We start from the raw sequence: 23120 nt of genomic DNA on the forward strand, positions 1-23120 counted from the left end.
TTAAATCTGACACATTTGCTTTTATAATGGTCCCGTCATGCAACTAAAATAAATTCTCTCTTGTGTGCAGATCAACTGTGTCTACAATCTAAATGTTATCATCCATTTTTTCCCCTTTTTTCCTTTTTAAAACAACAACAACAACAACAGCAACAGCAAAACAACAACGCTCTTTTCTATCTGCTTTTTCTCTGGCAACACAATTTTGTGGGTGCACTATTCTCCGTGTCAGACTTTCATGCATAGGTTGAACCATGATGGTGCACACCATGAGCAATACTGGGACAAGAACTTTGCTCAAAAGCTCTGTGGCCAAAGGTTTATTAAAGTTTGAACGGAAAGTCCATTGGAGAGCAGAAAAACTGCACAATGTTTTGCAGTGCTCCATTTGTAAGAGCAGCAGGAGAGGAATGGCTGCATGGTTTGGGGAGCCTGAGCTATGGTTCTTTGAATACACCTCCCCCGTCACTCTCTTCCTCTCTTTTAGGTCACAGGTCCCATCACGCCGCTTCTCTCTTGCTGTCTTCCAGCTTTTATTCTGAAAACCTTTCACCGGCCATTTTTGGAAATACGTCAGTGATGCTGAGTTCACACAACCCTGTAATGTGACATGTAACTAGCTAAGCTATAGATGTACAAGCATTATTAACTGTTCTTCTGACAATAATTTCAAAGAACAAGCTGCAGTATAATGTTTTTGCTTCAGTGTAAATGGTAGGAAAGAAATTAAACCTGTCACTTAAGCCAGTTGCATGTCACGTTTTAAAGTTTTTGGCTAACTTGGATAGCTGTCTAACTTAACAGTGGTTGGGGAAGTATCTGCTTTGCAAGCAAACACTGGACACAACCTTGTCTTCGCTGTTTGCATTCCTGCCTACAGTGGCATTCTGACTGCTCGTTTTCGCGTTTTGTTTTGACATTGTCGGCGAGCAGCGTCTCTTATTGTATTGTCAACGTCGGGGCCTGTTATTCTTGACTTTGTATAACATGCCCACTGTGTTATGGTTTGACTGCGCATTTTCCCTGTGTGTTTTGGCAAGGACACGCTAGCTAACCTACCTGTTTGTTTTGCAAGCAGGTACATACAATTAGTTTGTGAACTCAGTTTCTCATTTGGATTCGCGACACCAAGATAACTAGCTAGATGAAAGCAATGAACATCAAAAGAGCTCAACCCAACAAAATGGTAAGTTGTCCCCAGTTAAATGGCAAGACTAAGCTAGTTAGCTAGCTTATGAGCCTTTTACATTTTCTGAGTAAATTAACATTAAACAATCACCGTCAAATCTTTTGCTAGCCTTTCAAGCTGACTTATTTTAACAAGTTCCCGGAACAAGCCTCTAAACAATGATGAAAGCATGTTTGTTGCCGACAACCAACACAAATACCCGGGAACAGTTTGCTACACCGAAAGCTTGTCAGCATGTGTCAGCTCGGATACTGTCTAGGAATACGGAAACAACCAGTTAGCTACGTAGTTTGTTTTTCGGTTAACATTATGGTTTTCTGCCATTTGGGTAGCCTAAATTAGTCAGTGTTTTCACTAAAAATGGGAAAGTGGGTTCTTATTTGCTGCAATCGACTGCAGGTCTTTACAATGGTGTTTTGATCAGTCCAGCTGATGGCGTGGATAGCACCTAGAGTTGTTATAGAGGAACTATGTCTTTCGAATGCAGTTGTGCCGTAGACATATTTTTCGGCATTAATAATATTTTATTAACCTCCGTAGATCCTGTTTGGTATATAGTTGTGCTGCTCAAAGAATAAAGTATGTGCCTTTGCTGTTCTCATAGACATCAAAGATTCGGGGTGAGCGCTGATCGCTTGAGATCCCTCCACAGTTCAACCCCGCTTCACCCCTTCCAACACACCTCTCCAAATCCTGACATCTCACGATGTTGGAGGGTCTTGTTGCTTGGGTTCTCAACACCTACCTAGGCAAATATGTCAGCAACCTGAACACAGATCAGCTCTCAATTGCACTTCTTAAAGGTACTTCAATGTACTTGTTTGGGATTTTTTTCCCCATTTTGTATTTCTGTTATCAGTTATTAATTATAAAATGCATAAATGCAAGTTGGTATTCTTGAGTTCAAAATCTTGTGTACTCTTTTAGGGGCAGTTGAACTGGAGAACCTCCCCTTAAGAAAAGATGCCCTCAGAGAGTTTGATCTGCCCTTTGAAGTCAAAGCAGGTCTGTTTTACTTGTTGTCCTTCATTTCTTTGACTTTTATGAAATAATGAGATCCTTAAGACTTGCATAGAGATACACAGCTCTGCTTTGCTTCGTTTTTAGTTGTAGTGTGGTACTCTCTTTATTTCATTGGGGGAGCTCTTGCAAGGATAATAAACAAGTCAAGATGATCAGGATATACTGGTTGTGTGACATGTTATCGTAAAAACTTGAATTTCTCTGACGTCGACCCACTTCTTTATCTCACTGTCTTCATTATCACTGTTTATCTTGTCTGCTCCTTTCTGTACAGATTACACCATAGGGTCTTGTAGAATTGACGTGGTCATATTGATTGCAATGTGCGGAGCTACAATAGTAATATTGTGACATTTTCACAGGTTTCATTGGGAAAATCACCCTCCAGATCCCTTTCTACCGGCCGCACAGTGATCCATGGGTTATCTCAATGTCCCAACTGAACTTGATCATTGGACCAGCCCAGCCACAGGAATATGATGAGGAGAGAGAAAGGGAGGCTGAGAAGCAGCAGAAGAAGCAGCTGCTTAAGGCTTTGGAGAACAAGTGGAAGGTAGAGAAAGATATGCAAGTCGTTCAAATATGCAAATCAGATGACTAGAATTCAAGTCAAAGAAGTTGCCTCTGTGTGGAGCAGGCCCTTGAAACAAAAACAATGTTGTGGTCACTGACATTTTAACCAGCGATTATTTGTTCATAATTTTTTATCATTTTTAATTTACATTGCCAAAATCTGTAAATGACTTCCTTGGATGCAGTAACCATGAGCAATACACATTACTTGCAACCACAGTATGTATTATCTGTTTTCTTTTGTTTCAGAGTGAATGTGAGCAGAAAGGAGAGTCATATTGGTACTCTGTTACTGCCTCTGTGGTCACCAGGATAGTTGAAAATATTGAGGTGATTGGTTTTTTTTGAACTCCTCATAATTAAATTCAAATATGTATTGTTATTAACAGTGTTGATATATGTATCAGTATATTGTCATTGTTATTAATAACTTTTAACTTCACATTTTATCTTTGCAGCTGAAGATTCAAGGTGTCCACTTAAGGTTTGAAGATGAGATCTCCAACCCAGAGAAACCCTTTTCTTTTGGTGTTTGTATCAAGAATGTATCTGCGCAAAACTCCTCCAAAGAACCGGTGTGTTGCCTAGCAGGAATGATTGAATATTTAGGGAGTATACATACGCACTATTTAAGTAAAGTTTAATGTGTGTAATGTCCATTCATTTGCAGGCCCAAAAGCTGATGCGTCAAAAGCAGTTGGAGGTTGAGGAATTCAGTGTATACTGGGACACAGAGAGCACCATGCTTGGAGATCTTCCTCAAGCTGAGATACAGGTAAGATATGAACAGTAGCTGAAACATTTTGATCTGGACTCAGTAATATGATAATCTATCATTCATATCTGTTAGTTACAATATAATTAGAGGTGTAACAGTTCACCTTACTCGTGGTATGGTTACTGCCTCAGTTTTTGGGCGATGGTTTGATTTGTATAAGGGTTTAGCTTGGAAGGAAATTGAACTAACTCAGAGCTGAACTTTTTCTTTGCGGGAAGAAATGTTTGTGTATGGGTGAGTCAGGCGTAAGAGGATGAATGAAATTACCAAATGAGTTTTGTAACTTTTCCACATGCTTTTTGCCAACTACCAAGTGAGTTCTGCAACTTTACGATGCTCTTTATACGTTCCTCTTAGAGCTTCTGGTGTTTTGATCTCACCCACAATAACAGAGAAGAATGTGAATTAGCCATTTAGTCATCAAGGAAGTCTTTTAATGAGCTAGTTATTATATGTTATACGTTACTAGACATTACCTGTATGTGTAGTTGAAAATAGGGGGGGCAAATTTCTGAACACTTGCTTCATAAAAATGAGGTTCTTTCTTGTTTCTTTCCTTTGCACCTAAAAAAGGAAACCATGACCAAATGTATGCACAGCCGTGACCACCAGTATATTTTTGAACCTGTGTGTGCATCGGTGTTGTTGAGGAGGAACGCTTCCAAAGAGCCATTACGGTCTCGGCAAAACCCACGCATCGAGGGCCAAGTGCAGCTAGAGCCCCTTTCCCTGAAGCTCTCACAGGTAATACAAAAGCTCTGTCACAGTATCAGCATAGCACAGGATTCAGGCATTACTTTTTGAGTAGTTTTGTTATTATCATTGAATGTTATCACTGTCCATAGTGTCATATATTTGAAACAATTTGAATTTTATACAAGGATGTATTTTTGAATATAGTAATTATGTTTTGTAATAGGCTAATAGCAAAAGCGGTTAACTGTGAAACCGGGTATATCTGTTTGTAAAGTAATTTATTGTTCATCTGAAACCATGTGTTTGTTTACAGATTCAGTATCAGCAGATCATGGCTTTTCTTAAAGAACTTGATCGTCGAGAGAGGGAGATGGTGTTTCGCAAATGGAGACCTAAAGTACCAGTTATTGGAAAGTAAGTTATTCTACTATCTGTACCCCAGGGTGAAACAAATCATGTTCAAACTTTTATCCTTTCTGATTTTAACCGACACACCAGTAAGAGGCTAAGTATTCGAGCTGTACTGTGTATGTGCTATGAAGAGTCTCTGGAGATATCGACCATCAGATACAGTCAATTTTTATTGTAAGCATATCTGCTGTGAAAACTAATTTTTCCCTTTTTTGTAGCGCTCGGCAGTGGTGGATGTTTGCGATAAATGCCAACCTGAGTGAGATCAGAGAGAAGCGAAGAAGGAGGAACTGGGATTTTGCCCTGCAGCGGGCTCGCGATGCCCAGCTTTACACAAACCTCTACATCCAGAGACTTAGGGGGATTTCTTTAAGTTCACAGGAGGAGGTAGACAACCCTCAAATACACTTATGGACTTAGTAGACTGAAAAAAAAGCTCAGTAGAAAGCAGTCTTGGACTGATCATTGCCAGCCCTTTACAAATGCTCTGCTTTGTATGTACATTTTGTCCAATCAGAAATATTAAAATGATAATCCGTTTTATCCGTTTGTTTGTTTGTTTGTTTGTTTGTTTGTTTTACAGGATGAATTGGAGAGGATTGAAGACGAACAGACTTTAGAGGAGTTACAGTGTCTCAGAGAAATTGTTCATGACTCCTTCCGTAAACAGGAGGAAATTGCTGAGGCAAGCTGAGACAATTTACATTAAAGATTAAAGGGCATTAACTGCAAGAGCCTCCAGTTTTATGTTCTTGCAACTAGACCTCCCTCTACTCTGGATGATGTAGAGGGAGGTGTCACAGTGGTAAAGGCATGCTGAAAGAGTCGCTGGATCTTTCATTGGCTTGACTGTACCTGATCAATACACTTATCTGTCAATCTGTCACTTTTAATATCCATTTGTGATGTCACTTCTCAATTTTTAGCATAGTTTATTCAGAGCAACCAGGTAACTACCAGCCAAATCCCAACCCTCTTTTTTCTTTATATCAAACTCACAGAGTGTAAGAGAGCCTATGTCTGAACCACCTGCAACCTCTCCCACTGCTTCAATACCCAAAAGTGGGAGTTCAGGTATGATCCAGTACCTGCAGTCCTGGTTTCCTGGCTGGGGTGGGTGGTATGGAGGTGCAGTGAGTGGTCCAGATGGACAGGGAGTGGCTCCAGATGATCTCATTCCAAGCCCTTCTTCATGGGATATGCTGGGTAAGTGCAAAAGCTTTTATAGATAAATATTATGTGGAAATAATATGAGGATAGAGGCATAGTTAATATGCAGAGTAAGGTATAGGATTTTGCTTCTGCAAACCCAGTGAGAATAATTGAGATTTCAGTTGAAAGCCTTTAAGAAAAACTGGCCAAGTATCTCTCAGAGACACATTAAAAATGATGTAACCTTTTATAAAGCACGATGGCCATACTTCAGAGAAATGTAATATTTTATATTTGTGACTAGATTAATGAATAAAATACCCTTCCAATTTACACAGCTGACACAGAAGAGCTATTTGACCCCTTGGAGGACTCTCAAACCTTGAACAGCTTCACAAGAAGGGACCACCTCTTTGCACGATTAAACTTCACGTTGGAGAAAGCATCTGTTACCCTCTTCCACCAAGACAAGTCAAGGTCCCTATCTAAAGAGAGTGGGGTCATTCAGCTGGAATTTTCAGGTACATTTGCCACAACTTTGTGTAGTTTTATTGTTTGAAAATGTGTGTGCCTGCTGTGCCTTTTGATACGTAAGGTCATGTGATGGATTGCATATGCTAAAATGTTGAGTGAATTTGTTTTAAAGGCATTGTGTTAATTACAGGGGTAAAGATTGGAGTTGAGTCACTGCCTCGTTCTGAGTCATCTCTGCTCTCTGTGCAACTTGGAGGGCTGTTTTTGAGAGACCTCACCACCCAGGACTCCATTTTCCCTGTCCTCGTCTCCCCGAAACCTGTAAGGATCTCTCAAGACTGTGCACAGAGAGTGGCTACTGCGGACCAATTTAATGGCTTTTTTAAATTAACAATGACCTCTGATTTCCTCCTAACACAGCCTTTGAAAATGTTACACCAGAAGTTCACTTTTACTTTCATGTGTGACAAAACTGAATATTTTTTAATTGTTCCACTGTTTGTCATATATCTTACACTAAAGCCCATGGGACTGTGAAATCACTGTTATGTGACCTCTTTTTCTTCAAGGACAAAGTGGTTGTTGCCATCAATCAACCCTTTGGGCAGACCAGTTTTACAGAGACAAGCAGCTCAAGTGAGTGGCCTGAGGGGAAAGAGATGTGATTTTTTAAATGCATACATTGGAAAAAAGTATATATACAGGACTGTCAGTTTGCATTCCTCTTGTGTTCATATAAATGAGCTTTGTACAGAATATATTTTCTATTAATTTTAATTCAAATGTGAATTCAACTGAACAACAACATGTTTTTGTGTCTTTGCTCCTCATAGCCTCCAGCATTGAGCCCTCTGTCGCGCCTGTCTTTGAGATGATCTATGAACGGAATCCAGTAAGAAGTAAATTTGAGAGGAGACTTGAAGTCAAAACTTGCCCTCTCAATATCATCTACAATCCTCAGGCAATCAAAAAGGTTGCAGACTTCTTCTATAAGGGCAGGGTGCACACTTCAGGTAAACATTTCTGATGACTCCTTACCAGGTAACGTAGTCATAAGCTGTTCCTCTATTTCATATAATCAATGACTTGAATTGCATCCTCTAGGTTTTGGATACCAGTCTGAGTTGGAACTGAGGGTCGCTGAGGCAGCAAGGAGGCAATACAACAAGCTGAAGATGCAGACAAAGGCTGAGATCCGGCAAACCATAGACCAGCTGCTGGTTGGAGAGTTCATTGTAAGATATAGCTAGCTTGAATGATTTCCCAAAGTGTATGTGATTGCTGTGTTTCTGTTTCATTGTTGTTGTGCCTTATGATTTGCAACTTTGTCTTTGCAGGAGAACAGCAAACGGTGGACAATGAAGTTGGACATATGTGCCCCTCAGGTTATCTTTCCAGATGACTTTCAGTCAAAAGACCCCATGTTAGTGGTGGTTGACCTTGGGCGCATTCTTCTTACCAATTCTCAAGGTATCTTAATGCTTAAAAAACTTACTTCCTCAAAGTTCTGTCAACAGTACAGCATGTAAGTTGGTGATAATCGCTCCTGTGAATTGCCTCTGTTTGTCTCTCAACAGAAGATTCTAAGGCAAAAGCTAAGACCACCCAGTCAGAGGGTGATGAGTTAAGTGATGAGGAATATCAGACTCCACTAGCAACACCTCCTGAATCTCCACCACCAGAGCTTGAGACAGAATGCAAAGATCAGATGAAGTCGTCTGATTTCATCAACTTTAAATCCCTCGAAGGAGCCCAGTCATTCAGCAGAAAACTGTATGAGAAATACTCTTTATCTTTCAATGACCTGCAGATCATGGTAGGCCACTACAAAGATAACTGGAAACATCTGCAAGAGAGTGAGGTGGGGCCGACTCATGTAGTAGAGAAATTTAACGTGCTATTGCAGCTGGAGCAGAGACTGCGTTACACCTCAGACCCTCAGCTCCCTGGGGCTGTTCTCTCAGGAACTCTTCCAGATCTCAAAGTGCACATTAACTTGGAGAAGATGACAGCGCTCAGAAGCTGCCTGGCTAGGTTGGGCAGTCCAGATGCTGAGGAGGACAAAGATCTAAAAGGAGAGAGCCTTAAGTCTCCTGACCCTTTGTCACTGCGCCGTGAGTTGATCTTTCCAAGAGATGACAGTCATTCAAGGCTTCAAGGCTCCTCCAAAAATCTGACCCAGAGTGTAATGACTCTAGAGCAGCATACCAGAGAAGTGCTGGTAGAATCCAGACTCCTTCTTGCGGAGTTTAATATCAATTACATGCAGCTGGGTGTAGAGAGTGGAGGTCGTTACATATCTGTCTTAAAGGTTTTTGGCACTAATGCCCATTTTGTGAAGCGGCCTTATGATGCTGAAGTCTCTCTCACAGTCCATGGTCTCCTCCTGGTGGACACCCTGCAGACATATGGCTCTGACTTTGACCTGCTTGTGGCCTCTCACAAGCACCTTAGTTTTGATGTGCCTACAGGCAGTTTGAGAGAGAGCCAGCCTACATCCCCTGTCTCACCTGATGGAAAATCCCCAGAACCTCCAGACCTCCAAGGGAATGCCAGAGGACCACCTTTTGAGAAAGTCTCACCTTTGAGCTCTTTCCTCAGAGATCAGGACGCACTCATTAAACTTGAGTACCAGTTTGTTAGCTTAGACTGCCCATCCATGAACTTGGACAGTTCCCTCCAGGTCACAACAATGCAGGTCAACAATTTGGATATTATTCTCAATCCTGAAACTATGGTGGAACTGCTCAAGTTTCTACAACAGTCCTTTCCCAAAGATGAAAGCACATGGTCTCCTGCAGCACAGCAACCTTCACCACTGCCCAATGGAGAGGACCAGGACACTTATCAGTCTACCTATGACCAAAACAAAGAGTTGACTGTGGAAATTCACAGGTTAAATGTACTGCTTCTGCGGACAGTTGCTACTGGCACAGTTTTAGGAGGTGAAAAGAAAGGCATGAAAATTGCCACAGCCAGTATAAATGGAACAAAGGTCAATGTTTCCATGGGAAGCAGATTAGATATTAATGGCTCTTTGGGATGTATTCAACTTGTAGACCTAACTCAGGAAGGTGGGAAAAGTCAATTTGTGGTCAGCATTGGAAATTTGGAAGATACCCCTTCTGCCGAGGATGTGGCTTTCTTCTCTGGTGCTGGAATAGCTCCCTCAGAGGCTTTGAATTTTCGCCTTTTGGAAAAATCCCAAGGAGAGTGCTCCCTACATCTTCATATGGCATCCCTGCACTACAACCACTCTGCTAAGTTCCTAAAGGAGCTCACTCTTTCTGCCAATGAAGTGGAAGATAACTTTCGCTCTATGTTGAAGACGGCAGCTACAAAAGTGTCCAGTGTACTTGCCACCAAGACAGCAGAGTACAGTGGAATGGTGTCCCTCTTTGAGACCCCATCGAGGAGATCGAGGACACAGAGTCAAAGCAACTTGATACTAGATCTCTTTGACGACGAGGATGAGGACACGATGCCTGAGGAAGAGCCAGGCTTAGACTCATTTCTAGTAAAACTCACTCTAAACATTAGTATAGAATCACCTGTTGTGTCCATTCCTCGAAAGCCTGGGCACCCAGAGCTTCTTGTTGGTCATTTGGGGAGCATAACCATCCAGAACTTTGCTGGCCAGGACTCGGAGGGGGAGAAATTGCAAGTAGAAGTTAAAGATATTAGACTTTACTCTCTCAATACAAGTCATCTTGTCCCGCGGAAAGCAACTCGGAGTGACAGCAGCCCCAGTCAGGCACCCTTTTACAGTGGGAGTGTTAGCCAAGATGAGCCACAGTTTACACGCCATGACTTTTTTGAGTCTCTAAGCCGAGGAAAAGGTACAATGTTTTTTTTAACACAATTTTAGAATAATGTGAATTTTATACTTCACTTTTTTTTGTTTAATTGTACTCAAGTTTTCTCTGTTTCACAGCTTTTCATATTCTGAAGGACACCTCCATACAGTTGACTATCGAGAAGGTCCCCACTGATGAAAACACCCAGTTCAACTTTTTGTCATCTGATGAGACATACCACAGCTCTGGATTACTTAGAGTAGAGGGCAAATTTGTCAATGCTGTACAGGTAAAATTTCCTTTAGTTGTTTTTGAAATGATTTTCAAACTGGAAATGACTGCTTTGTCTACAATGAGTACTACACAGAATTGTTTTTGAGTTTCAGATTTCTCCCAATTTTTGTCTTTTAGGTATGCCTGTGTAAGCCTGTCTATGAGCAGGTTCTTCAGACTTTAGATAACCTCTCGCTCACTGAAGTGCAGAGAGCAACACCCAGCCAGCCTCCCACACCACCTCCTCCAACCCCCTCCTCCACTAAACCACACCGCTTCCCAGATCCAACAGGGGGGCTGTTTGCTCGTGATCCACCACTCAATAGTCTCTCTTATTCCTCGCTGTCATCTTCTCTCTCATCTCCACACCCCCTTCAGCACCACAGTGCTCCTCTTCAGCTTCAACCTTTCACCCAAGTCAAGGCCACTTTCCGGGTCACTGAACTCCAAGTTCAGCTCAGTGGAGACCTCACCCAGGGGTGTCAGGGCCTGGTGAGCCTGCGGTTCCAGGACTTGGAAGGAGAGTTCACCAAAGATCACCCTCACTCCCTCTCTGTCCAGATTGCCCTTCGTTCACTTCTAATGGAGGATCTGTTGGAGCAAAATCCAGACTCCAAGTACAAACACCTCATGGTGTCCAGGGGTGCACCCAAACCCTCAACGTTCAGCCCCAAAGAATACCTCTCCCAATCTTGCCCATGCCCTTCCAACGCCATTTATCCAGAGATGCCGCGCTCTCTCCCAGCACAAATGGAGGAAGCGCAAAATGTATTTCAGTTCTATCAAAGACACCCCAGTACTCCCTCTGCTTCTAGTCGGAAGAGCAAAAAGGACCCAGAGTGTCCCAGCACCCCACCACCCTCTCCATCTCGTAACACCCCTTCTCCTCGCCCACGCCCAGACTTTGATGATTCTTTGGTACACATCAATGTGCTGCTTGTGGATAAACACCACCCTGAATTTAAGACTAGATATGGCAGCATTGGTCGCAGTGTGGATGTGGACTTTAATTGCCTGGATATTCTGGTCACGCTGCAAACCTGGGTTGTCATCTTGGACTTTTTTGGCATTGGCTCTAATGCCAATAACCACGCTGTGAAAGTGCCTACAACCCCACCACAGCCTGTACCAGGACACCCCTTCAGTAGTTCTTGTCCTGGTAATTTGGAAGATTTATATCCGGAGATTAATGAAGACGAATTGGAGGAACCAGTCAACACTAAGCTAGATCTAAAGGTATCTACGTTTCTAGATTCTCATTTTGATTACTTCATTATTTATAATGAGATGAATGAATTTCAGTCTTTTTGGTTCAATTCTTTTCGTTTTTGTTCCACAGGTCCACTCTCTATCTCTTGTGTTAAACAAGAAAACAAACGAACTTGCAAAAGCTAGTGTCTCTAAATTGTTTGCTCACATGGAAATGATTGGTTAGTACAAAAGGGATTTCAATTTCTTGCCAAAGCACCAAAGATAAAGTAATAATAATGATTAATTCCAAATAATCCAGGCATTCATTCTAACAGTCATTTGGTATAACCTGTGTATTCTAGAGGGGGACCTAGCACTGCAGGGCAGTCTTGGCAGTCTGTCACTGAGTGATCTGACCCCTCATGGGGATCTGTACAGAGAACGTTTCACAACCCGTGGTGGGGAGGCCCTCGTCTTCAACATATACAAGTACTCATCATCTTACTTTATGTTTGGTTTTTCAGTTCCCGTTTAAGATTTCTAATAACAACTTCTTTCATATTTTCACCCCTTAATAGCATAATATATCCAGCATATAGTTTGTCTTTTGTTGAGGCCTCATGAGAGTGTTTACCACTTTCCCTGAACATCAGCATTGCAGTTTTGTTGACTGCCTTATGTCCTCTTTATTAAATCTGAGTTTTTGTGGTGTAATCTGCGACTTGGCTGCCCCTCTCTACAGGTACGGTGAACCTGACCCTTACCTAAAACGGGACTGTGATATGAAGGTGTCAGTGCAGATGGCCTCAGTGCAGTATGTACACACACAGCGTTTCCAAGCCGAGGTGGTGGCTTTCATCCAGCACTTCACCCAGTTACAGGATGTCCTGGGCAGGCAGAGAGCAGCCATAGAAGGCCAGGCGGTGAGAGGCCCTGTTTTGAAATGTTACCTATTTGCTTAAAGTTAACCTTTGGTCAGTTTTTGAAATATTTGAGAGTTTATTTAGTTGACTATTGTTCTTCAGTCTAGATTGTTCTTTAGATATTACAATTTATTTTACATTAAGGCAGTTGTTTTTGAGACCACATTCTATAGCTGAGACAGTTATGTGACATTTCTGTGTTGTCCTTAACACGCCCTGCTCCATTCCCTGCTGAGAAGGGGAGGGGGTGGCCCAGTGATTTGTCAGCTTTCATTGCCCTCTGGCTAGAGTCAAAGGTGATGAGAGTGGACAGTGAGCCCTTCTGACCTGGTGCTAATCGCTACTCACGTGTTGCAGGACGGTGATCAGAGATCAGCTCTTTAAGGAAACTCACTACCCTTATAGTCGTTTTTTTGATCTCAGCGTACTCCTAATGACTTCAGAAAGAGAAACAGTCAATTCATTGTCACTGTACTAACTCATTAGTCTTCTGTCTTCATCGTAGTGGAAGTATAATTGCATTGAAACATAATTTCTTTTGTGCAGTAGTGTTTGTCCATCTAATATGCTTAATGTTAATCTGTTACATCTATGAATGTCAGTTGTGAATTTGTTTGAACCATGTTTCAATGAGCTTTTAATGATCATGAAATGAAGCCTGAAATTTTGTTGATTTAACAGAAGTACTTGAATGACTCTGCCCCTCTGCATCCTGTAACATTTTAGATATCTGTCAGTGGTATGTAGTTATGTGTGTGTGTGTACTTTGTACTAAAGTTACATTGTTTTGTGTGTGTGGTGTCCATCTCTAGGTGCGTGAGCGGCCTCAGCGTGCATCCCGCATGCTTCTGGACATTGAGGCAGGTGCACCTGTCCTCCTGATCCCAGAAAGTTCCCGTTCCCCACACCTTATAGTGGCAAACCTGGGACAGCTGCGTGTGCGCAACAGTTTCCTCCCTGCTGGCGCCCATGGCACCTTCTCTCTTAGAGATAAGGTAGAAAAACTTACCATGGCACATACCTTTTTCCCCTCTCTGGTGAGTTTTACCATCCCGCATTCTACCGAGTCACTTCTCATCTCTGGGGCTCATTCGCTGGTCATTTTCCTCCTTGCTTGGCTTAGTCATTGAAGTGTACCATCATCAAGTATAAACATTTGAAACCTTTCAACCACTAAAACCAAATGAACTCTGAAAACTGATAGTTTGTCAGCTTTGTGACAGTATTAGTAGACCCAGGTTCACACAGCAGTGAGGAGAATGCTTCATGGGTGTAGTCCAGTCTCTCACTGAGCATGAATTAATGACTAACCACGGAATCATGGTTCTGGTTCTTTTAATTGCTGTGTAATTAATAACTTCCTTACTGCCAGATTCTACATTTTCAGTTATTTAACACCAGTGTCTACACTAAGGGGTCTCTGTTTTCATTTAATTTATTGTTTGATTTTTTTTAATCATATATTTTAAGTAAATGTTGTTTACATTTAATTTTTTTTTTGCTTTTGAAGAATTTGATTTTGCATGCTAATGCCTACAAGGACCCCTCCCATTATAAGGTACCAGGGCATGTGACGGTGTGAGGTGTGATTTGTTTTTAAGAATTCCTTTTTCAGTCTTATGGTTGTGGTTCAGGGCTCTTTTGGGTCTGCTTTGCCAGCTCGCTTTTTTCCGGTGGTTGCTTTATTCGTCATAGATATTAGTGATATAACGCACCAAATCATCCCGTGTGCAGATGCTCTGAAGTGACAAATTAATGACAGATTTCCATGTAACATATTTTTGACTTAGACTGATGTGCTTCCAGGCACAGGGGTTCCTTTTGCTAATTTTCTGTTATGTTGTCATGCCTTGTTTTTTTCCTCATTTCTGTTTCTATAACAGTCATTTAATTAAAGTTAAGTGTAATTGTTTTTTTTAAATATAATTGTAATAACTTTGTTTCTTTGATAAAAAGTGTTTAATTACATTCACTAGAAACAGAATGTTGAAGGAAGCACTAATCAAACTGCCATGGAACATGGCTAAATTGTTGAGAGTTACATCAAATTACACAAGTTGAATTAAAGCATGTGTGTTGCTTGAGTTACTTGAACTCATTTCGGTGTTGGAATGAAATGAATTCAGGTTGAGTGTCATTAACCATGTGATTATTACTGTTGTACATCTGGCTTCAGCATATGAATTGTTGATTGTGCTTTGTAATTTAAAAGGATCGTGTGAAGAACGCACAGCCAACCACTGGACCCAGCAAGTCAAACACGGAGGAGTCTTCAGACAAGACCAAATCGTCAAGCAGTACAGCATCTGGGTTTACCTTGGGACGACCCCAGCCTGGCTTGGGAGTGATCCCTGAAGTAGATCCCCCAGGTTAACGCTTGAAACATTTAAAATCTGTGTCTGTATTTTATTGCATAGATGCAATAGATATATTCTTTTGCTTATTTCTGATTACAATACATCACCATAATGTATCTGAACATAGAAGCAGTCCATGTATGTATGCACGGTGTACTTATTAAAAGCTCTGTGTTCTTCTTTCTCCTTAGAGAGCCATGTATGCCTGTTAGACTGCATTGCTCTGGACTTGCAAGAAATGGACATTTTTGCTGCTGAACGGTTGCCGTGTGAGCCATGGGACAGTGCTGGGAAGCATCAGGACACAGAACTGGTTTTCCCCTCTTTCTCTGTACGCCGCACAGGAGACAACCTGTTGAAGGAACGATGCCATCTCAAGCTGAAAGTGGAGCGAAACCTAGACAAGTGAGACAGCTTTTCACACAGACTCAATAGAACTCTACACTGGTACTCTCTTTTTTGTTACACTGAGTGTACTGTGTATTTTGGTCATCATACATACTTTTGGATTTTTCTGAATCTCTTCTTAAATTTGGAAGAGCTGAGTTACTAAACACTTTAAATAGCTAACAAGGATAGTGCTGAGAAAGCTCCTTTTTGTCAAGAGGATGATCAGTGTTCTCCTCATGTTGCATTCTTTTCTCATCTTTGTTGTCTCAGGGAGCTGAGTCATGCAGTCCCAGACATGTCCATCCATGGCAATCTGTCCTCAGTTCATTGCTCCCTGGATCTGGAGAAGTACCAGCTGATTCGTAACCTGCTTGAACACAACCTTGGAGAACCAGTGGAAGAGTTCCTCAGACCCTACAATCTTCAGGACCCCAGCACCTATGTAAGGGCTTTAGGTTTTGAGTATAGTCCTGAACCTTTTTTTCTGAAGGAGTATTATGATATGTTAAAGGATTACTCAATGATGTGATATTTTTTTTTAGTTTCTCTGACCTCAAAATAATATGGGTATCATTGTATTATATTGTATTAATAATATTTAAGAGATGAACACAGGTTAAATATAAATACAGACCTTAATAGTTATTTGGAAAGGAAATAAAATAATCTGAAGAGTCTTGGAAGGACAAATGGTAATGCTAGCTCTCACCACTTGCATTCTTCATTTTGTCGTTGTTAGACTGTCCTCAGTGGGGATGTCTACACAAGCCTCTCCTTGCTCCTGGACATGATGAACGTCAGTTTGGAGTTACTGGATGGGCCCAAAACGTCTGGGCACAAGTCATCATTGGCCAGGTCCTTCATGTTTATCATATTTAATTTCCCTTAGAGTTCTTTTAACAACCTACTGCAGATTAATATCATCACTATGAATTTTTTTGCCTCCCTTAGATTTGACTTCATGAAATCCAAGCTGCTGTTTGAGAGTTTCTCCAGTGGTTCCAAGTCTGTGAACCTAGTGTCACATTCACTCCTTGCCTATGACACACGGTACAGTGGGGCTGTCAGTGCCACAGCCAGTAAGCACAACGTCTTTGAGTGCATTCTGCAGCCCTCAAGGACTGGCGCTAATCGAGCTTCCCTGCAGCTGGAACTGCACTACAGGTACCAATTCACAAATAAGTCTTATGCCCACAAAGCGTTTTTAATCAGCAAATGTACCATTCATTTTTTAGAATACCTTGTGTGACGTTTCGAAGCTCAAAGTTCAAGTAGCACCAAACTTCTGTGTGCATCTCTCATTTTGATAGCATCCAACCTCTCTCCTTCCCTCAGGTCCACACGGGACTCTTCATGTTTCACAGTTGTTCTGAATAACCTCAGAGTCTTCCTCATCTTTGACTGGCTACAACTGGTCAGGGACTTCTTGCGTATGCCCGCAGAGAAAGGGGCAGCTCCACCCAGGCAGCGCTGGCCAAGTGGCAGCAGTGATTCAAGTACCACAGGCACTGTCATGCCCAAAACGGTTAAGAGTGGCGTGGTCACGAAACGGTCCACGGTACCTGTCACTCAAGACAAACAGCTGGAGGTCAAGATCAATGTTACAGGTAAAAATCCACAACATAGTTTTTGTTTGTTTAAATGCTCGTGTTATACGTCATTTCTCACTTTCTCACATGGATGGATGTGCTTTCTGTTTCTGCAGGAACTGAATTTGTAGTCGTGGAAGACTCCTCATGTTTGGATACCAATGCCATCATTCTAAAAGGCACTACTGTGCTTACCTATAAGCCACGCCTCTTGGACCGCCCCTTCTCAGGCAGCTTAGCTGGCATTGAGGTAAATATTTTGCATCATGACAGCACACACAGTGTACAGTAGCTGAAAATGCTTTCTGTGTTATCAGTCTTACTCATGAAATTTGAACATATGCAGTCTCTTCAGTAACATCAGTAAGGCCTTGGTACTGCGATAGTATTTTTTGTCTTTCAATAACAGATTTTTTTATCACACTTCTGTTCAGGTTTTTTCATGTCGACTAGGCAGTGAACAAGAGACAGCTCTGTCCATCATTGACCCTGTTAATGTGCAAGTGGAGCTCTGTGGGAGCCCAACCTACCAGAGCAGCTCAGGGCTGCTGGATGCCTTTAACATAGAAGATTTCCCCCCACTGCTGGAGGTGAGAGCAGACTCAGGATCATGGACATTAATACAATGCATTACATAAATGTATGCACTTTGTTTAGTATGAATATAATATTATGAACACACATATTGATGCTCCAAGCTCTACTGCCTCTCTAACACACTTGTGCATATTACTGTGGAGACTGGCTGTGTTTTTTCAGTTTATGTGGAACCATATCATTTTAGCCTTGTCATAATTACACTATTTGCTGCACACACAGATCCAGTTCCCCGCTCTGGATATCCGTCTCTCTTACAATGATGTCCAGCTCTTTCTGGCCATAGCCAAGTCCATCCCCACCTCAGGCTCCCCCAGTACCACAGACGCTGCCCCTGACTCGCAGACGGCCATATCCACAGCCAGCCCTGGCTCTTCCTCCAAAGCAAAGGACTCTTTCAGGCACAAAACAGAAGCTCTACTGGGTTAGTGTATAAGTACAAGCTTCAAATTTCTCATAGGTGACGAAAAATGGGAAAAAAAGATCATCAGACATGGAAGTTAGTAATGTAGGTGTTGTTTGATATGTGATTACAGAAGGTCAACTGACAAGATTGCAAGACCTTGGCTTCAGAAAGGATGACTGCAAACAGGCACTGATTCACTGCAAAGGTAAAGTATTGTAGTATGGTGAATACCTATTCATGGCATTGCACCGCATGTGATTATTATATTATTACAGTGCTTCTGACAGTGAGTTGTTACTGTGTGTTTCAGGCCAGCTGGACCAGGCAGCCACATGGTTGCTGGAGAATGCAGAGACCATGTCTGGCCGCAGCAGAGTGGACTCAGACCCAGCCAGTCACCCAGCTCCATATCTCTCTGGGGTGGAAGTGAAAGCTGATAACGTGTGCATCTGCTTTATTGATGACTGCATGGACTGTGACGTCCCTTTAGCTGAACTGACCTTCTCACGTAAGGATAGATCTCGATTTTTTTTAGCTAGTGCAAAAAAACCCCAAAACCCTCACCTGTGCTTAATCTCAGGCAAAGTCTAAGCCATACATAAGGAGCATGGTACACCGCACTCCAGGCAAGGCGATCAGAACATGCTAGAAGCAGCTGCACAGGACTGTCAAAGATATAAAGTATATAGTAGTGGCAAAGAGGTTCATTTACAGTTAGCAGAACATTATGACCAATACTTGAAAATACATAACAGTTATTAAAGACAGAACTCTCCCAGTAACTCCTTCCTACCTGTCTGTTGAATTTATTTGGCCAGTAATAGTGTGAGGTCTGTGGTTATACCAGACTCGGTGTGATTTAGTGAAAACAGCTGCTGCCAGGATTTTGTTTTGCACTGGTTATTTGCAGTATGAATACAGTGCTGTAAATCCACTGTAAATGTGCTGTCACTACAGGCCTGTATGTGCTACAGAGGATTGGATCTACCCAGGAAGGCAAGGCCAGCTTCGCTCTGTCTGGAGATTTCTATAATAGGGAGCTCTCAGGTGAGCCAGACCATTCACAGCTCTTGTATCAGATCATTGGCCCCTTTTGGAAAAGAGATGAACATCCGCTGTCAATCACCACTTCCCTGGTAAAGTGGCCATGTGTAAAAACGTCAAATTTTCCCCTGACTTGTCCAAATTTGTGTGTGTGTGTACGTGCGTGTGTGTGTGCGTGTGTGTGTTTGGGTTGCAGGCTGGGAGCCGTTCATTGAGCCTTGGCCTTGTTTCCTGACCTGGCAGCAGCAGGCGGCAGGTCGTCTCCATCCTCCACGCCTCAAGATAGGGGTGCGAGCCAAACAGAGACTGGACGTCAACATCACCTCAGTCTTACTGGGTATCTAGTCTGGTTCTCATACCGTGTCCATCTTCATTCGTTTCTCTTGATGTTTGCCTCCATATTTAAGAGTGATGTGATGTTTCTCACACCCTCTTGTTGGCCTGTCACTTTAACACACAGAGCAGTACAGTACCACTAAGACCTCCTGGCTGGCAGATTACTGCAAAGAAGACAAGCCGTCGCCACAGAACTCCGCAGCCCTGTCTTGGATGGGCTCCTCTGTTGACCCCCCCTCCTTTGGCCAGAGTGAGTATCAGGCATCCATTCAGTTTAGGAGGCCTGCCAAAGCCGGAGACAGCTCCCGTGTGAGTTTAGTTTGAGATGAACGCAGCTTGTTTTAACCCTTGTCAGTGAGACTGACAGTGAAAAATAAAGGTTTTGAAGGTTGCTTCACGGCCTTAGGATTGTTTGATGAGCTTTGCCTTCACTGTTGCTGCATTGAAAGAGAATAAATCTTGTTACAGTGCATTTTGACCAATGCCGCAGTAGTGGGTTGTGGAACTGCATCAATACAGTTACAAATGAACTGTCTGAATTGTGCAATGTTTGATTTGTTTTGTTTCGTTTTTCTTCTGAGGCCAGCATACCTCTTTTCATCTTCAGACCATTCCTTTCAACCTTTCAGAACACGTCCTTGAAGAAATAACCTTTCAAGACCAATTATTCTCCTGCTAAATGCTGAATGACAGATCATTCCTTTGTCACTGGCTCATAGACTCAATATGTCACAACCCACACAACATAATAACTTCCTGGTGTGGATTTATTTAATGTCATTTAAACAGATGAAGAAGACATTCACGTCGCTGCGCTTAATGAGAGTAATGAGAAACAGGGAAGAATCCTGTTTTGAAGTTCAAAAAGACGGCATTTCCTCTCTCTAACCCCACGAGTCCCTGTCTGCACCCGCCCATCCACTGCTCCCCTTGTCTCTCTTCTGTCTAACTGTCTTTCTCTGCTGTCAGGTGTTCCTCTTGCCCACTTAAGAACTAGGAGCACTGCCAGCTTGACTTGCCTTGAGCAGCAGATTCATGCACGAGGTACAGTTCATAGACAGAGTAGCTGAATTTTAAGTGAGAAGGGCAGTCAGTCTTTGAGAATGGTGCTCGGGGGGAATTTAGACCAGACTTCTTGGTGTCTTTGAGTTCACTGCTTTTCCTTTTGTACTTTCTCTCTCTCTCTCTCTCTCTCTCACTGTGTTAACCCACCATACCTCATTGCAAACCACCCTCAGAGGAGATTTTGAGAAGAGAAGTTCAAATCCCGCTCACGCTTTGTTTCATCTTGTGTTATTAAATTTGTGGCGCTGATGGATTTTCAAGCACATAAAGTCTTATTGCTTGCAAAACATTGTATTGTTTTTCAAGTTATTGAATTTGTCTCATCAGTCTGTGAATTTTTGTTGATTTGGATCTGTGTTGGGAACATTTGTGTCTTAAAAAATGTTTAATTTCTTTGTTAATTTGGTCTGTTTCAGCATTCCATTTTTCGTTTTGCTCTTTGTTTTGTTTTTCCTTGTGTTATTTGATAAGGCTGTGATGCTGTTTGTTATGCATGTGGGTTAGTATAATTTTACTCTTGATGTTTCACATTTGAATTTGATGTTGGTCAGTAATTTTTCCATTGTTTTATTGCAGCGGATGTGAAGCTGTCCAAGAGGAGACAGCCATTTGTGCCCTACGCCCTGCGTAACCATACCGGCTGCACTATGTGGTTCGCCACCCTAACTACCACCCCAACAAGGTCAGAGGGGCACGTTTATTACTGTTACACTAGCAACTTAATGCATTACATTTTAAAATACTTTTTTGTATGTCAGGGTATGGTGCGCTTGATGGCTTTATGTAAAAGTCGTGTGATCCTCCTGCCTCCACAGGGTGGCGCTGTCTCATAGTGGTAGTGCTGACTCTATATCTGCTGTGCATGGGCCTTGTGTGGACGACACGCACAATGTCAGTCAGTGGAGAGAGGTGCTGCCGGGGGAAGAGATTCCGTTTGAGTTTGAAGCACGGGACAAGCTCAGACACAGGTCTGTTTGTCTGTGTGTTTGTAGCACTTTTTCCACAGATTCTCATCTGGCGTGCCTCAGCTTACAGCTATGAATGGGAAATAATGTACCATTTTCATATGAAATGTAAATTCTCAGCATTGTTAAAGTGGAGGGCATGTTGTCTTTTTTTAATGACTTTTGTTTTTCTCTCATAAATGGGAATATTATCGCTCTGTCTGGAGTTTATTATTTCTTGTCGCCTTTTGCTGTTTCTTTCTTGTTGCTGTCTTCATGATTTCTCTTTAACAGACATTAGCGTTTCTCTGATGTTGCTTAAGCAGTATGTAAATACTGTGTATGTGTTGATTCCAGACACACCCATGAGCTGAAGCTGCACCAGCTGCTAGTGCGTGTGGGAGGCTGGGAGCAAGTCAAGCCTGTCTCTGTGGACAAGGTTGGGGTGTTCTTCCGCTATGCTGCTCCAGACCACAACAACCCTTCAAGCACTGTGAGTGATTTATTTATATTTTCCACGTCGTATGCACTTCTTACGGCTTTCATGGCTTGATTTATCCCACTTGATTTTCAAGCTTTAATAAAGAATAATCTAGTCTGTTTGATTATCCGATGAGTAATGAATAATTGATAGCTTAATAAATCAAAGTAAACCCCTGTCAGAGTCAATCGTTCGCAGACCCCCCACATCTTTCAATTTGGTAATTGAACCAATCTTTCGTTATAATTCTCACTATTGATGTTTAATTGTTTAAAGCCTAATGTTAATTATTGATTTGAACCTAAATCATGTGTGGATACTAAGTAAAACATATGTGATTTATTTCCTTTAGGTCGGCAGTCCAATTAGTAGAACTAACATCATCCACCCCCACGTATATGTAAGTGTCTTTCTAAGTACTTGTATATACCTCAGTAGTGTGTATTATTTGATAAGATAAAAGATACATCTTACAGATGCGCTTGGACGCATCATCAGTGATGTAACCTGCATGTGTGCTATCTGTGGTGTGTTTGCCCAGTTCTCGGCATTACCTCCTGTTAGAGTTGTCTTCTCCATCACCATGGAGGGCGGCGCACGGAAGGTCATCACCGTACAGTCTGCTCTTATGGTCAAAAACAGGCTTGAGGTACCTATGGAAGTTCGCCTGGACAGCCCTTCAGCACCTGATAGTGAGTATATGCAAACATTCATGTAATTCCTCTGCCTTGAGGAAGAGCACTGATACTCTCACCAATAAGACATCATGCAGATGCTTTGCCCCACTGAAGGTCTGAGAGATCTGTAATGTTTCATCCGTACAGAACCTGTTGTCCTTCCTCCTATCCTGCCTGGTGAGGCTCTGGCTATCCCCTTACATCTGACCTCATGGAGGCTGCAGGCACGTCCCAAAGGCCTGGGCCTCTTCTTTTGTAAGGTTCCTATCCACTGGACTTCTGTGGAGAGGCCAGGAGACATCAGCAGCAGCAAGAGGGAGTGCCAGTCAGCCGACTTTGACGACAATCTCAAACGCAGCTTCAGGTGGGTGTAGCATTACATTAGCCAAAAAGAGACTTTGACTGAATAACACAACTGGCTTCATTGTTTCTTATGCTATGACTTGAGGCTTATTCAGAATTTCATGGTGTTGTTTTGCACAGGTTCTGCGTGGTGATCAAAAAGGAGAACTACCCTGACCAGCAGCCGGCGAAGACCGTGGCAGGTGGAACCAACCAGATCTACAGGCAACCAGGCCATACCATCTACCTTCTGCCCACTTTAGTGCTGGCCAATCTACTGCCCTGTGACCTTAACTACTACATCAAAGGGACTTCAATTAAGGGAACTATGAAACCTGGCAAAGAGGCTGTTCTCCATGCAGCAGACACCTCTCAGAACATGGAGTTAGGTATGTTGAAAGTTTATGACCAG

At 42.3% G+C, this 23120-nt stretch overlaps 1 protein-coding gene across 1 annotated transcript in view; it reads left to right on the plus strand.

Moving 5' to 3' along the window:
* The first annotated feature begins 1158 nt into the window (after positions 1 to 1158).
* vps13d (vacuolar protein sorting 13 homolog D) overlaps positions 1159 to 23120 on the plus strand; it is a 37594-nt gene continuing 15632 nt past the window's right edge. Inside the window, exons 1-47 of the mRNA XM_030767200.1 lie at positions 1159 to 1186; positions 1794 to 1992; positions 2117 to 2194; positions 2575 to 2765; positions 3035 to 3115; positions 3244 to 3360; positions 3456 to 3560; positions 4137 to 4307; positions 4573 to 4673; positions 4889 to 5057; positions 5254 to 5355; positions 5672 to 5876; positions 6161 to 6343; positions 6487 to 6617; positions 6866 to 6932; positions 7130 to 7309; positions 7401 to 7531; positions 7634 to 7766; positions 7874 to 10135; positions 10231 to 10382; positions 10505 to 11602; positions 11706 to 11796; positions 11920 to 12046; positions 12300 to 12480; positions 13293 to 13517; positions 14693 to 14849; positions 15029 to 15242; positions 15498 to 15669; positions 15967 to 16082; positions 16179 to 16391; positions 16563 to 16834; positions 16933 to 17066; positions 17251 to 17406; positions 17636 to 17837; positions 17950 to 18024; positions 18130 to 18327; positions 18777 to 18866; positions 19060 to 19200; positions 19324 to 19449; positions 20169 to 20243; positions 20841 to 20946; positions 21080 to 21232; positions 21566 to 21701; positions 22042 to 22089; positions 22231 to 22381; positions 22514 to 22730; positions 22850 to 23097. Of these exons, the coding sequence (XP_030623060.1) occupies positions 1896 to 1992; positions 2117 to 2194; positions 2575 to 2765; positions 3035 to 3115; positions 3244 to 3360; positions 3456 to 3560; positions 4137 to 4307; positions 4573 to 4673; positions 4889 to 5057; positions 5254 to 5355; positions 5672 to 5876; positions 6161 to 6343; positions 6487 to 6617; positions 6866 to 6932; positions 7130 to 7309; positions 7401 to 7531; positions 7634 to 7766; positions 7874 to 10135; positions 10231 to 10382; positions 10505 to 11602; positions 11706 to 11796; positions 11920 to 12046; positions 12300 to 12480; positions 13293 to 13517; positions 14693 to 14849; positions 15029 to 15242; positions 15498 to 15669; positions 15967 to 16082; positions 16179 to 16391; positions 16563 to 16834; positions 16933 to 17066; positions 17251 to 17406; positions 17636 to 17837; positions 17950 to 18024; positions 18130 to 18327; positions 18777 to 18866; positions 19060 to 19200; positions 19324 to 19449; positions 20169 to 20243; positions 20841 to 20946; positions 21080 to 21232; positions 21566 to 21701; positions 22042 to 22089; positions 22231 to 22381; positions 22514 to 22730; positions 22850 to 23097 (9778 nt within the window). The 5' untranslated portion in view covers positions 1159 to 1186; positions 1794 to 1895. The remainder of the gene's footprint in view (positions 1187 to 1793; positions 1993 to 2116; positions 2195 to 2574; positions 2766 to 3034; positions 3116 to 3243; positions 3361 to 3455; positions 3561 to 4136; positions 4308 to 4572; positions 4674 to 4888; positions 5058 to 5253; positions 5356 to 5671; positions 5877 to 6160; positions 6344 to 6486; positions 6618 to 6865; positions 6933 to 7129; positions 7310 to 7400; positions 7532 to 7633; positions 7767 to 7873; positions 10136 to 10230; positions 10383 to 10504; positions 11603 to 11705; positions 11797 to 11919; positions 12047 to 12299; positions 12481 to 13292; positions 13518 to 14692; positions 14850 to 15028; positions 15243 to 15497; positions 15670 to 15966; positions 16083 to 16178; positions 16392 to 16562; positions 16835 to 16932; positions 17067 to 17250; positions 17407 to 17635; positions 17838 to 17949; positions 18025 to 18129; positions 18328 to 18776; positions 18867 to 19059; positions 19201 to 19323; positions 19450 to 20168; positions 20244 to 20840; positions 20947 to 21079; positions 21233 to 21565; positions 21702 to 22041; positions 22090 to 22230; positions 22382 to 22513; positions 22731 to 22849; positions 23098 to 23120) is intronic.

This window comes from Chanos chanos, chromosome 3, assembly GCF_902362185.1.
Source record: "Chanos chanos chromosome 3, fChaCha1.1, whole genome shotgun sequence".
Lineage (NCBI taxonomy): Eukaryota > Metazoa > Chordata > Actinopteri > Gonorynchiformes > Chanidae > Chanos > Chanos chanos.